Source organism: Pristiophorus japonicus, chromosome 12 (genome assembly GCF_044704955.1).
Source record: "Pristiophorus japonicus isolate sPriJap1 chromosome 12, sPriJap1.hap1, whole genome shotgun sequence".
NCBI classification, from domain to species: Eukaryota; Metazoa; Chordata; class Chondrichthyes; family Pristiophoridae; genus Pristiophorus; species Pristiophorus japonicus.
Window position 1 is genome coordinate 65572473 of NC_091988.1, and position 15764 is coordinate 65588236.

At 44.1% G+C, this 15764-nt stretch overlaps 1 protein-coding gene across 2 annotated transcripts in view; it reads right to left on the reverse strand.

The window, feature by feature from the left end:
• Positions 1 to 12980, reverse strand: part of LOC139277309 (rab GDP dissociation inhibitor alpha-like) — a 103513-nt gene extending 90533 nt beyond the window's left edge. Inside the window, exon 1 of one of the 2 annotated variants that reach the window (XM_070895601.1) lies at positions 12683 to 12976. In XM_070895601.1, coding sequence (XP_070751702.1) covers positions 12683 to 12727 — 45 coding nt within the window. In that variant the 5' untranslated portion in view covers positions 12728 to 12976. Of the gene's footprint in view, positions 1 to 12682 lie in introns of both variants that reach the window. The other variant, XM_070895602.1, reaches the window with a different exon arrangement.
• Positions 12981 to 15764: the final 2784 nt, after the last annotated feature.

A 15764-nucleotide genomic window follows, 5' to 3' on the forward strand; every position in this document is an offset into this window, starting at 1 on the left:
ACCTTTGGAAAAAAAAACGTAAAAGAGAATATTATTTGAATGGGGAGAAATTACAACATGCTGCAGTGCAGAGGGACTGGGGGTCCCAAAAAGTTAGTTTGCAGGTGCAGCAGGTAATCAGGAAGGCAAATGGAATGTTGGCCTTCATTGCGAGAGGGGTGGAGTACAAAAGCAGGGAGGTCCTGCTGCAACTGAAAAGGGTATTAGTGAGGCCGCACCTGGAGTACTGCGTGCAGTTTTGGTCACCTTACTTAAGGAAGGATATACTAGCTTTGGAGGGGGTACAGAGACGATTCACTGGGCTGATTCCGGAGATTATGGGGTCACCTTATGATGATAGATTGAGTAGACTGGGTCTTTACTCGTTGGAGTTCAGAAGGATGAGGGGTGATCTTATAGAAACATTTAAAATAATGAAAGGGATAGACAAGATAGAGGCAGAGAGGTTGTTTCCACTGGTCGGGGAGACTAGAACTAGGGGGTACAGCCTCAAAATATGGGGGAGCCAATTTAAACCGAGTTGAGAAGGAATTTCTTCTCCCAGAGGGTTGTGTATCTGTGGAATTCTCTGCCAAAGGAAGCAGTTGAGGCTAGCTCATTGAATGTATTCAAATCACAGATAGATAGATTTTTAACTAATAAGGGAATTAAGGGTTATGGGGAGCGGGCGGGTAAGTGGAGCTGAGTCCACGGCCAGATCAGCCATGATCTTGTTGAATGGCGGAGCAGGCTCGAGGGGCTAGATGGCCTACTCCTGTTCCTAATTCTTATGTTCTTATGTATGTTCTCCCTCAGGCGACCGAAGGTTGCGTTGGCACACCGGAGGCGGTGTTGGACCTCGTCATCGATGTCTGCGTTTGCTGTGATAGTAGGTTCCCGAGGTATGGAAAATAATCCACGTTGTCCAAGGCCACGCCATGGATTTTGATGACCGGGAGGGGGGGTGGGGGGACAGTGCTGTGTGGCGGGGTAATGTTGGTTGAGGACCTTTGTCTTACGGATGTTTAGTGTAAGGCCCATGTTTTCGCATGACTCAGTGAAGATGTTGACGATGGCTTGGAGTTCAGCCTCTGAATGTGCGCAGACCCAAGCGGCGTCCGTGGATTGTAGTTCAATGACAGAGGATGGGACGACCTTGGATCTAGCCTGGAAGCGACAAAAGTTGAACGGGTTCCCATTGGTTCTATATTTTAGTTCCACTCCAGCGGGGAGCTTGTTGCGAGTGAGATGGAGCATTGCAGCAAGGAAGATTGAGAAGAGCGTTGGTGCGATGATGCAGCCCTGCTTGACCCCGGTCCGGGCGTGGATTGGCTCTGTGATGGATCCGTTGATCAGGATCACGGCTTGCATTTCATCATGGAGCAGGCAGAATATAATAAATTAGAAACACATCTACAATAAAATTGAAAATCTTGGATCTCCACACACCTCCTGCCTACAAAATGTAACTTCCTGTATCTCGCACTTTTGGTTCAACCTTCCCTGCCACCATCACCACCACCCACCCCATCATCAATTCCCACATCCACGCTTATAATCAAAAACAGCCTATGTAAACTTGTCACGCTGTATTAACACCCTCCCACCAATGGTGGCACTGTAGCACCTCAGTTTTGTATCTCCCAGTTTTTGCAAACTTTACACACAGGAAATCAAATAGAAAAGTGACTGGGTTATTTGGAGTACTCATTGCACAGTTTTAAAAGGTAATTTTTTTTTTTAAAAAGAGAGATTTTAAAGACCTGCTAAAGTAGGTCAGGAGAAATGTTCTTTTTTATGCAGCGAGTTAGGATCTGAAATGGTGGTGGAAGCAGATTCAAGAGTAACTTTCAAAAGGGATTTGGATAAATACTTGCAAAGGAGAAATCTGCAGAGCTATGGCGAAAAAGCAACGGATTGGGACTAATTGGAGAGCTCTTTCAAAGGCACGATGAGCCAAATGGTCTCCTTCTGCACTGTATGATTCGAATCCTCTTAATACGCATCTTGGGAGCAGTAAAGAAACAGTCCTGGGTGCAAAAAGTTTCAATATACCAGTACAGACCCGATGAGTGCAAAAACAATTAAAAATGTATTGTTTTTTTTAATAAACAAGATAAATATCCAAAAGACACTTCACAGAATAAGTGTAAGAAAAATAAAACACTGAGCCAGGAAAGGAGAGATTCAAAAGGCTGATCAAAACCTTGGTCAAAAGGATGGTTTTTGGGTAGGTTTTGAAAGGAGGAAAAAGGTAGAGAGGTTTAGGCAGGGAACTCCAGAGCGTAGGATCTAGACGTCTGGTTCCACCACGGTGGTGAGGCAAAGGGAGTGGAGGATGCACAAGAGGCACAAGCAAGAGGGACAAAATATTTGGGGAAAATACAGGACCACAGGAGGTTGTGGAGGGTAGTGGGGATGAGGTCATGAAGGAATGAGGGAGAAAATTTTAATTTTCAAGCATTGGGGTGACAGGGAGCCAATGAAAATCATCAAGGAAGGGGTGATGGGCAAGCAGCACGATGCAGTACGGGATATGTTGAGCAGAGTTTTACCCAGGTATCGTTCTTCCCTCGCTTCCGCATCACCTTGTTATAATGGCTGCCAACAGCAACCGTCAGAGCATTTGTTGGAACTCCAACTAATTATCCCATTTTTATTCCCGATGATTTCTTGTACCAATTTGTAATCTGCTTTCTCTGTCAACAAACTGCTTTTGGTTTCACCTAACCATGCCCGTGGTAACAAAAGATAGTCAGTTCCTGGAGAAGGGGGCAATGAAGTTCCCCATTACAACTTGCTTTATAAATCACCACGGAGGGATATACATTATTCCCCACGTACACTGATTAATTGCAACGCAACAAAGCAAATTCAAGGCATTATGAATAATCCATGGCCAGGGATACAATAGTGGTGCCTGTACCCCCGAGTCATTCTTAACATTATTAACCCAAGACTAATCAGGCATTCCTGATAAACCTATAAAGGCAGAGCATATGCAAATTAATGTCTGATTTTCCAATTGGCTGAGTTGATTATCGAGTAACCCCCCCTCACCGAGCAATGAGAAGCAGTGGCTGTTAAGCATCACAAGTGACAGGTAACATTCAGGGCTGCAGGCAAATAATCGGCACAGGTAGATTAAAAGCGGGAGCGTCACAGTTTGAGATTCTCTGGCCATTTTACCCCACAGTAAAAACTTGGGACATAAAGTGGTTTGTGATATATATTCTGAGCAAAAAGATGCCTGAAAAGGGTTAATCTTTCAGGACAGCCCCTCGCTGACTGGTGAATGCATTAGCTGATGAGCATTTAAATTGTGCCATGGGCAGTTGTTTTGCACAGATCCCAAACCACAGCAACGACTGGCCATTCAGGAAGACATCGAGCACCTTGGTGTAGACAAACTCTTGTATACTACAGGAACCAGTCATCCACCACCGTAAACATCCACTCCCTCCAAACAGGCGCACCGTGGCTGAATGTGTACTATCTACAGGTTGCTCTGCAGCAACTCGCCAAGGCTGCTTTGGCAGCACCTCCCAAACCCGTGACCTCCACCACCTAGAAGGTCAAAGGCAGCAGAGTAGGTTGGGCCTATACTCATTGGAGTTCAGAAGAATGAGAGGTGATCTTATTGAAACTTATAAGATAATGAGGGGGTTCGACAAGATAGATGCAGAGAGGATGTTTCCCCTCAAGGGGGAATCTAGAACTAGGTGGCATAGTTTCAGAATAAGGGGTTGCCCATTTAAAACTAAGATGAGGAGGAATTTCTTCTCTCAGAGTTGTAAATCTGTGGAATTCTCTGCCCCAGATAGCTGTGGAAGCTGGGTCATTGAATATATTTAAAACGGAAATAGACAGATTTTTGAGCGATAAGGGAGTAAAGGGTTATGGAAAGCGGGCAGGGAAGTGGAGCCAAGCCATGATCTTATTGAATGACGGAGAAGGCTCGAGGGGCCAAATGGCCTACTCCTGCTCCTATTTCTTATGTTCTTATATAGGTACACGAGAACACCATCACCTCCAAGTTCCCCGCCAGGTCACACAACATCCCGACTGAGGTATATATCGCCATTCCTTCATCATCACTGGGTCAATATCCTGGAACTACCTATGCAACAGCATTGTGGAAAAACTGCAATGGTTCAAGAAGGAGGCTCATCATCATCTTCTCAAGGGCAACTAAGGATGGACAATAAATGCTGCCCTTGCTCGTGATGCCCACATCCCAAGAACAAATATTAAAGAAGGACTTATAAAAACTTTAGGTTACAAAAAGCAGACAGCAGCAGACTGCAAGGGGAAACCTCTGTCCTGTGCTTTTAAGTAAAGGGCCCAAAATGGGCTCATATTCACCTGTTCTTTATTCATTTTTCAAATAGCACGCAAACGGAAGTTATACTGATGGCACCAAGTGTCTCTCATCATGCTTACATTCTGCATGGTTTATCTATTGTGAAATGAAGTAGATCACCAATTGAACAAAATGTTAGCTCACCTTGTGTTAACTCGGTCTGTCTCTGGACAGACTGAAGGAGTACACATGCGCAAGACACAAAAATCCTGTCTAGAACTTAAAAGGAGTTTTGTTATTACACTCCCGGGTCCAGTTACTGTGCAGTAGATATAGGGCAGTGGGAATCAACTTCCCCAAGAAGCAAGCAACCAGACCACTTAAAGGAGAGGCTGACACAACGAGCCGTTGTGGATATCTGCAGGAAACCAGAGTTCCTCGTGCAGGAAAATACCAGGTGTATGCGGTTATGGTGCTGCGCGCTGAAGCACCAATGTGTAGTGGACAAGAGCAACAGAATATTCCCGCCAATCTCAGCTACCTTGGGAGATTATATAGGAAAGGGAAGGGTCTAGAGTATAGAAAGAAAGAAAGACTTGCATTTATATAGTGCCTTTCACGACCACCGGACGTCTCAAAACGTGTTACAGCCAATGAGGAATTTTTGGAATGTAGTCACTGTTGCACTGCGAGAAACATGGCAGTCAACTTGTGCACAGCAAGTTCCCACAAACAACAATGTGATAATGACCAGATAATCGTTTTTTGCTGTGTTGATTGAGGGATAAATATTGGTGAGGACACTGGAAATAACTCCCCTGCTCTTCTTCAAAATAGTGCCATGGGATCTTTAACATCCACCTGAGAGAGCAGATGGGGCCTCAGTTTAACGTCTCACCCGAAAAACAGCACCTCTAACGTACAGCGCTCCCTCAGCACTGCACTGGAGTGTCAGCTTAGATTTACGTGCTCAAGTCCCTGAAAGCTAGGAAGGAACTTCACATGGCCTGGATGACAGGCTGCGCAATCGCTCATTTCAACTGAAGATGATGCACAGCACAGGAAATCCAACTGAGAAAGCAAAGGGACAGAATCACCTTCAAGAGAAAAAAAAACACCAATTGGAGAGAGAGAAAGTCACTCCAGTCCTCCCTCTCAGGCACATCCCCAGTCAAAGTTCTGTTTGGCAAAGGAATTCTGGGTGTCTCAGCGGCAGAGAGAAGGGAAGGGAAGAGAAAAGTGTGTTGAGGAAGGGTACCCGCGCTAAATCGTAACCTGTTTTTTCTCTCTGTAGATGCTGACTGACCCAAACCATTTGCTCAGCGCCTACAAAGATGCCAAAAAGAACCTCCCTATCCAACGGCACAGTGGGAACACCTTCACAACATGGACTGCAGTGGTTCAAGAAACCTCACCACCATCTTCTCAAGAGCAATTAAGGATGGGCAATAAATGCTGGTTTGGCCAACAACACCCACATCCAGAGAAATAATTATTTTTTTTTTGTTTTAAGAGAAAATTTTATTTAAAATAATGAAATAAAAAATATATAAATATGAGGCATCAAAGAAACTTGATGATGGGGAATTAAGACAGTGGGAAGAGAGCTGAGACAGTTATCCAATTGAGCAGATCTGATTAGGTCAGGCGATGTGATTGCCAAACCACAGATTGAATTTCTGCCTTAATCTCACAGCCAAACAGGCTGCTTATTATCACACTAGTTTTCCTTGTGTGTTCTCTTGCAACTGTTACAACCAGTGCACCCGCTGTGCAGTTGGAAGTGGCCTCCTGCAAATTAATGGGTTCACAAAGATCAAGGTGACACAGCAACAGGTGTTACGTGGCAGCACCTGACCTCAATTCAAATAGTAACCCCAAAGTTTTCTTCTCAACTCGAACAAAGGCAAATTTACTCGAGGCAGAACATCAATCAAGGTGGAAAAATTGGATGCGATCGCAGAATGTGATCCCAAAACACTGGGAGAAATACCATATAATGAATCTAGTATTTGACTTATTCCGTCATCGTAAAACAGCGACCATAATTCTAAGGATTGGGACACAATCCCTGAAACGCCAGCAAAACTCCAGGAATCCCATGTAATAAATGCTGAATCTTATTTATTCAGTCCCTGTGAAGTGTTAGCCCTCTATATAATATCCGGTACTATACTATACACAATACAACTTTGCATGTACAGTGTGTATTTTTATTGAAAAGGAGCTTTGCAAGTTATCAGTGGAAATCTATCCATTCTCCACTGAGTACAACCTGTAACACTCTGCATTATCTCTGCTCACACATCCTTTATTAATACTTAATGACAACACTACACCAGATTTGATTTCTAAACATTCTGTGGCACAAAATATGCTACAAGATTACAACTTGCATTATCATAGTAATTACAGTGTTATGGTCCTCACTGATTTGTTTTTACTAATTTCATTCGCGTAAAAAAACAGCAGTGCTTAATTAATTTTAGTTTGCTTTCGCATCCTTTTTTATTAACCTGCTTGTACGTTATGAAAAAAACAAATGAAATTATTTTGCTCCTTAAAATAGAATATTGATCTATTATTTATTTAAAGGCGCACTGTCAACCTTGCTGTGTAAACTGAATCCCTAGTTACCAGGGTTTTATTGCCTGGCACAACGATGGTGCAAACATTTGTATCGCAGCCCCAACTGCTACCCCAGCCAAGATGAGCTAGCTCAGCACAGAATTTGGGACCTATTGTTCCAAGTGGTGCCATATTAAAATGGACGCCACTTTTACTCATTAAACCATCAAGAAGTCATTACCAAGTTTGTATACAGAAGAGAATAATGACAATTACATTAATCACGTTACCCATTATACCCAACACAAAAGCCATTCCACTGTGCTTAAAAAATTAACTGAACCAGCCCCAAATGTCTGTGAGGGTAAATACACCACGTGGCCCATAACAATCTGGAATATTCCGGGTTTAATCCTCGATCTGTGTCAAATTAGCCGATCCCAGCCAGGATGGCAAAACATTGGGCTCAATTTTGCCCAAGCCTGTTTTCTGGCTGAAAAAACGATGCCGCACCTTCTGCGCATACACAAAAAAAAGGGCCATTTTTTACGTTATTTCAATGGATGCGCGTGCGCGGTACAGCTCCAGGTTGGCAATCGGCCATTTTTAAAGAGCCAGTTGTTCGTGTGAGGAGGAGTGCTGTGTGAGAGCATTGGAAAAATCGGATCTGCAGCAATACAAGATGCAACGCGGTGCAAAGACTAAGAATTTCTTACAGGATGAAGTGGAGGCACTAGTTACTGTGATTGAGACCAGATGGCAGGAGCTGGACACTAGCAGAGATCACATAAAAGTTCCACCCAAAGAAATGAAGAATTCTGGAACCAAGTTGCAGAAGATTACTGCACAATGATTACCAACACGAGATCTGGAGGCCAGTGTAAAAAGAAGTGGCAGAACCTTGGTTAAGTAGTTGGTGTAAGTAATATTTTCATTTATTCAATGGAATTACAATTGTAAATGTGACCAGCTGTATATGTCCCACCCAGCAGAAACACACTCTCTCTAAAAAGTTGCATTTTCATCTTTGCAGAGGAAGGTGGCACATAATAAAAGGGAAAGAACTCGAACAGGAGGAGGCCCAGCAAATGTGCACCCACTGACATCCTTGGAAGAGAGGGTCATTGCTTTGATTGGTCCTGCCTGGAGAAAAGCAACCACCACTGCACAAGCTGGGCCCACACTCGAAGGAGAGGGCAAGTCCTGCAAATTCCACATTCTGGCTTTGCTAAATGTTTAGTACTGCGCGGGCTAGCCATGCTTCGGTTCCTGGGGATGTCTCCGTCAGCTACGCTTCGGTTGATGAAATGTGCTATCATTCATCATTATCCTTCAAATCAGCCTGCTCCTTGCGCTGTGTGAGCCTATTCATGCCACCCACCCTGCCCCCTCTTCTGCTGCTAACCATTTATCTGTTCTGTTATATTTTGCAGAACTTGAGGCCAACCCCGACAATGCAGAAGATTATTCAGACGAGGACGAGCCTGAAGAGGAGAACATCTTCCAATCGCAGCCTCCAGACCAAGAGCACGGGGGTGAGGGTGAGGGGATGCAGATGGATGAAGCCCCCATTTGTTTTGCTGACTTTGGTGGAGGTGCAGGTGCCGTCCATTGAGGTGCCAGCCCCTTCCGTGACTGGTGGTTTGAGTGTTAGTGGGACATTCCACACCCTTGGGGGGGGGGGGGGTAGCAGGGGGGAGGAGGGAAAGAAGAGCTCGACCACACCCTCCTGAGGTGCAGGATCCAACATATGTGGTTCAGATGATGGCAATGAGTGGGGAGAGCACTGACCTTATGCAATCACTCCTGGACACCATCAGTGGGGTGGGTGATGAGGTAGCGGGACTGTCAGGAGAAGTAACAGCAATCTCACGAGAAATGGGAACGATGTCAGCGACCATGAGGGAGGGAATGTCACAGGTAGCTGATGCGCTGTCAGTGAACATCAGGGAGGGATTGTCAGAGATGGTGCAAATACTATCACTGAACATGAGGGACGGAATGTCACAGGTAGTTAGCCGGTTTTGCTCAACATGAAGGAGGGAATGTTGCAGGTCGCTGAGACACTGTCAGGGCGCACGAGGGACAGCACGTTGGAGTTAGGTGCTGCAATAAGGGAACATGCCCAGACCCCGCGCCCATTGACGAATCAACTGCCACTCCCACTCTAATCCCCACCCCAGCCCAGCCTCTGAAGAGCCCCAAGCTGGGCTCTCCACATTGCCGTCTGCCGTGTCCCCTCCGCCCCTCAACAGATGCGTACTACCTGAGATCTTAGAAAGAATAAGCTTGGTACCAACCCCAGAAACACTGCGCCACCGCCTGCAGGCAAGGGTGGTTGAGTCATCAAGAACAAGCGTGGCGGGCGGTCTTAGAATAAGATAGAGGAGAGATGGGTGCAGCTTTTCTTTGCTGCTACTGCTGTTGTTGTTATTACTGTTGTAACTGTTGTTCTCAAATTAAAAGATTTTTGTAAGTTATATAAATTTACAAGTTTAAAAGTTAGTAAGTGATCTTAAAGTTTTTAAGTGATCTTAGAGTTTGTAAGTGACCATTAACGTTTGGTAAAAGAATAATTTTATTAATGTTAAGTTAAGTACAAACTGTTTGTTAAACTTTTGAATAAAATATATTTTACATTAAATCTGAATCATTTTCATTATTTGTTCCATTATTAACACAGCAGGCAGGACAGTTCTTTGTTCTCTCTCCCCAAGGTCTGAATGGATGGACTTCTCTCCGCCCACCCAACTCATTGCAGTCTTGTGATTGCTCCCCTTCTATCCCCCTCCCCCAAACTCATTGCAGTCTTGTGCCGAGTGCAGCAGCCTTCAGTCCGGCACCTCCCTCCCCGGGCTCAGTGCAGAAGCCTTCCGATCGCCATCTCCCTCCCCAGGCTCAATCGACACCTCTCCCCACCCCGGGCTTGTTTTCCAGCCGAGCCCCAAGCCACTGTGTCCGCGCACGGAGCCGATTCTGACGGCCGATGCTACGAACCTCCAGCCCTGCTTGAAGACATTCGGCGGTGGTGTCCGAATTTAAAAAAACTTCAGAAATCCAAGAAACTTCCATGTACTCCGTTGAAAGGTAAAAAAAAAATTGAACTTTATTATGGATACTTCAAGTGTTATGGAGACTCTCTCCAAAAACTTTGATGAAAAATAATGGCATCTTTCAGCACCGATTTTTCAATCCGCATGGCTTTCTGTGAACTCAAGAATGATTTCGGGAGTGGCCAGAAACACCGACCTAGGATAAAAAAATTTGGGGCAAACTGCGAAAAATGCTGAAAACTGGCGCGAACATGACGTCAAAAAACCTAACCTAGAAAAATCGTAACTAAAGCAGTTACGCTGGCGCTGATTCCAGGGGGAAACTTTGAATGAACTAGTTACGCCAGAAAAAACGGCACGTGCCAAAAAAAGGGCGCAGATGACCCGGGAAAATTGAGCCCCTCGGGAGGGAAAATGGCTGCTGTCGTTCCCATTTCTTCATCAGAGCAAGGCCAGGGTGATGCCTTCTACAGTTGAAGAGTCCACAAAGACTCAGATCAAGGCACCCGCATGTGGGATGGTCACGTGGATGAAAATGGCCATTTTGGGCATGGGCAGCTGACTCCCATGTAACCATATCCCAGCTTAAGCCACTGCCTTCGGGATGGGCATGGAGTTGGAGAAAGGGAAAACATACAACTAGACTTCATGATTCTGGAGTAGGCTAATCTAGGTATGAAGTCTGCCCAAACCACTATTCAAACCACCAAAGTATCTATGTAACTTGAACCCACATAAACTTGAGATCATCGAAAACTCGGCTGCCCGTGCCTAACTCGCACCAAGTCCCGCTCACCCATCAGCCCTGTGTTCGCTGACCTACATTGGCTCCCGGTTAAGCAATGCCTCGATTTCAAAATTCTCACCCTTGTTTTCAAATCCCTCCATGGCCTCGCCGCTCTCCATCTCTGTAATTTCCTCCAGGTCCTCCACTCCCCAAGATGTCCGCACTCCTCTAATTCTGCCCTCTTGAGCATCCCCGATTATAAAAATCGCTCAACCATTGGTGGCCGTGCCTTCTGTTGCCTAGGCCCCAAGCTCTGGAATTCCCTCCCTAAACCTCTCCACCCTCCTTTAAGACACTCCTTTAAACCTATCTCTTTGACCAAGCTTTTGGTCATCTGCTCTAATTTCTCCTTATGTGGCTCGGTGTGAAATCTTGACTATTACACTCCTGTGAAGCGCCTTGGACCTTTAAAGGTGCTATATAAATACAAATAAAGTTAAAGGTGCTGTTGTAGCTTTAAGCTAGAAAAGAAGTACCCAAAGCGCTTCAGTGGCATGGAGGAGGAAAAAATGGATGACAGGCCAAATGAGGAAATATTAGAAGAGGTGACCAAAGAAGTAGGTTTTCAGAATTTTATGAGGAAGGAAGTAGAGAGGCAGAGGGGTTCAGGGAGAGAATTCCAGAGTATGGGACCTAGGCCGCTGAAGGCATAGCCGCCAATGGAGGGACGAAGGGAGTAGAGAATGCACAAGTGGGCCACAATCAGAGCGAGCTCTTGGGGTGAGGAAGAGGCGAGTTGTAATACCCGAGAAGGTTACAAAGACAGGGATGGGCGAGGCCATGGAGGGATTTAAATAAGGATAAGGATTTTAAATTTGAAGCACTGGGCGAGCGGGAGTCAATGTAGGCCCAAAGGATAGGGGCAAGCAGGATTTGGTGTGGGATGGAAAAGCTACAACAGGAACAATAACTTGTATTTATATGGTGTGGGATTAAATTGGAAATTTCATAACAGACGCACAACTCACGTTTCACAATATTTTATTCACTGATCCATGATTCACAGTCGTAAGTAAAATAAATATCCTGTGGAATTATTTCTCAACTACTTTTTAAATTATAATCCCACTTTCTCCAATGTTAGTGCCTTTGTTGATTCCTGCTACTGGCTTATAAATTTTAAAAATAGGAGCTTACATAACACACTAGGGAAAGAAAATTCTATGAATTGCATTAAACTAAAGTATTCATTTTCAAAATATTTCCACATTTAAAAATCACGCTATAGCACTGATCACGACAGGGGCAAGAAGAGAATAATTTAGGATTTTCAAGTTCTGTTTAGTGAAGAAAAATATCAAATGGAGCTGACTGTGTAATGAGTTTCTTAAATATTTTATTAACTTGAATGGTATTTTGCACAATTCACAGCAATTTTCCTAGTTTTGATATACCATTAATTCACAGCAATATTTCTGGCTTCGATATACCATTCTAACCCAATTTAGAAACACAGTTTGTGATTAAAAAACAGAAAATACTAGAAACACACATCAGACCAAGCAGCATCTGTTTTTTTTCCTGCCCCACCAATAATTTTAAACTTTACAATTGGATTCCGAAAAGCTAAAATCATTACAAGATTCATGTAACAATCAATAGTTCTAATCACACACACATATTATATATAAATACAAATACATAAATAAATATAATACACACATATGTATATAAATATACATATAAAAAACATACATATATATAAAAAACATACGTATATATAAAGAAATATAACACAAACAAATAAATACACACATAAATACAATACATACATATATACATTTATATGTGAATATATTATACATATAACATACACACATATTATATATATATAAAAAACATTTCTGCAATTTTCTTGTGCTGTTTTCTGCAAGTCAGATAATATGCATGAGGTTAGTCGACAAGACATTGCAATTCTCCTTCCATCTCCTCCACCCACCCCTATCAAATATTAATACAAGAGGCTGATTTTAATTATTGACAGAAGCTCACCTTCAATCCAGTGCCCAGGACAATCACATCATATTCTTCATCCATAGTTGCTGTTACTGTATTACAGCGATGTTTCTGTTTATTTGTTGGTAAAAACACTGTTGTTTATTGAGGGAAGCTGGGCTGAGCCTCTCCCCAGGTTGGAGCTTAACAGCAGAGACCGCAGCACTCCCTCGCCTAGGCTATATCAATACGCCATGGCAAAACAGTGCGCTCTTAAAAAAACTACAGGATACAATTTCCCCAGATCTCAAAATAAAGCACACTGCCTCACAATATCCCCTGAAACATTAGGCAATGGCTTGCAACGGTCGAGATCCAAACAAAGCGAGTGGCCCAGGAATACCTCCCTCCACCTGTGCACTGGATAAAGTAGTGCCGGCATGTCCTCCATCAACTGCCAAAAGGCGGCCGGGAGCTCGCATTGCGCATGCTCGAGACGCGCGAGATTTCTGGGAGTTGTAGTTCGTCGAGGGCTCTGATTCTGCGCACTGGGCTTTGCCCCGCAATGCAGCACGGGAGATGTAGTCCCAACTACTCTACAACATCAACTTGTATTTATATAGCGCCTTTAACGTACTGAAGCGTCCCAAGGCGCTTGATAGGTGTGTTATGAGACAAAACAAATAAATTTGACACCGAGCCACATAAGAAATTAGCGCAGGTGACCAAAAGCTTGGGCAAAGAGGTAGGTTTTCAGGAGCATCTTGAAGGAGGAAAGAGGTAGAGAGGCGGAGAGGTTTAGGCAGGAAGTTCCAGAGCTTGGGGCCTAGGCAACAGAAAGCACGGCCACCGATGGTTGAGCGATTATAATCAGGGATGCTCAGGAGGGCAGTATTTGAGGAGCGTTGACATCTTGGGGGGTTGTGGGGCTGAAGGAGATTACAGAGATAGGGAGGGGCGAGGCCATGGAGTGATTTGTAAACAAGGATGAGGATTTTGAAATCGAGGCGTTGCTTAAACGGGAGCACAGGGGTGATGGGTGAGCTGGACTTGGTGTGAGTTAAGACACGGGCTGCTGAGTTTTGGATGACCTCAAGTTTACGTAGGGTAGATTGTGGGAGGCCAGCCAGGAGTGCATTGGAGGAGTCAAGTCTAGAGATAACAAATTTGAAAGTCTGTCAATCCTGGCATTAAGAAAGAAAGACTTGCATTTAAATAGCGCCTTTCACAAACTCAGGACGTCCCAAAGCCCTTTACAGCCAATGAAATACTTTTTTTGGAAATGTGTTCATGGTTGTAATGTAGAAAATGCAGCAGCCAATTTGCGCACAGCAAGCTCCCACAAACAGTAAAACGATAATGACCAGATAATCTATTTTAGTGATGGTGGTTGAGGAATAAATAATGGCCAGGACACCGGGGATAACTTGGTCTTCTTCAAAATAGTGCCGTAGGATCGTCCCATCTGAAAAACGGCACCACCGACAATGCAGCACTCCCTCAGTACTGGCACTGGGAGTGTCAGCCTAGATTTTTCTGCTCAACTGTCTGGAGCACAACCTTCTGACTCAGAGTCAAGGGACTTACCAACTGAGCCACTGGCTGACACTCTGGTTTATTTACAATGGTAATGCAAGGTACAGTGTAAAATATTTGGCAGAAGGATTAGAGGGGAGTTTAGGAGAACTTGTTACACCCAGAAGGTGGTGGGGGTCTGCAACTCACTGCCTGAAGGGTGGTAGAGGCAGAAACCCGCATCACATTTAAAACGTACTTGGATATGGACTTGAAGAGTCTGTAAGTGTCTATGATTCTATGTTTAAGAGGTGTGGTTACCGGGCAATGTATTGCAATTCTCCTCTCCCTCTCACGCCCCGCCACACCCGCTTCTTTTCTCCCCACCACCACCCTCCTCTCCCCGACTCCCTCCCCAAGTGCTGCTCCTGGCTTCTCCTTCCTCTCCATCCCCAAATGCAGCTTCTGTCATTTCCTCCTGCTCACCACTTCCAAAGACAACGAGAGAGTATTTTTCAATAAAAATGATTAAAAATCTTTTTCTTTTAGATTTATTACATTGTAGATTTCAAAACATGAGAAAGTGCCCCAAATAAATTGACAAAAATCAACATTTTCCGGGCAGGCCTCCGGACCATCCCTGAAGGTAAAACCTTTAGCATTTCTATTTCCCCTTTGGGCTTTCAGGTATTTAAAAGTGATACATAGAAACATAGGAAATAGGTGCAGGAGTAGGCCATTCGGCCCTTCGAGCCTGCACCACCATTCAAGAAGATCATGGCTGATCATTCCCTCAGTACCCCTTTCCTGCTTTCTCTCCATACCCCTTGATCCCCTTAGCCGTAAGGGCCAAAAATCTTTGCAAGTATCAATGCCTAACTTTTAAACCTATGTCCCACTGAATGTTCAGTGCAAATATTTGCTGTCATATATGTCTTTTACTCAGGCTTTCATTCAGGGCCACTTAAAAATGGTCAGCTTTTTGGAGTCTGTGTCAATTTTTTTTTTAAGCTGTTGGTCAGGTTTTGCTAGTTTAACACTCTCCTGGCCGGAGATGAGCGAACTGAACATAGATCAAACATGGGACTTTCCTGTCCGGATAGTTTGGTGTCATTAGGGGAGCCTCTGTCTGTAACAAGGCACATAAGGCCAGTACCAGTCTCTTCCAATCCACCCTCTTTGCTGTGATGCCAGCTGCTGTGAGGCCTTGCTTTGTAGTTCTTTACCAGGTTATTTGGTCTTCTATACTTCTCTTTTCTATTCAGTGACTATTTCAGTGACTGTTATGGCCATCTGGAGTCTTACATTCTTAGCACATGACCAAGCCAACCGAGAAACTTTAACCTTGTAAATTGGATTAATGGCAGTTGTTTCGTTCTTTAACTGGTCTTTACCAAGTCTACCCTTTATGACATTTGCTGTTGAAAGTCTCAAAGTTCTCAATAGCCTCTGCCTGTTTATACAGCCACGTAGTGGGGTAGATAAGAAAGTGCCAATAAGAGGTCTGAACTTTGTTTTGTGGCAGAGTTCAATATTTCTCCAATTATTTAACACACTTGTTAAAATTGCCAACTCTTACCAATAAGTCTCTTTCCCTCAAGCATGTTATGGTTCTGTTATGTAT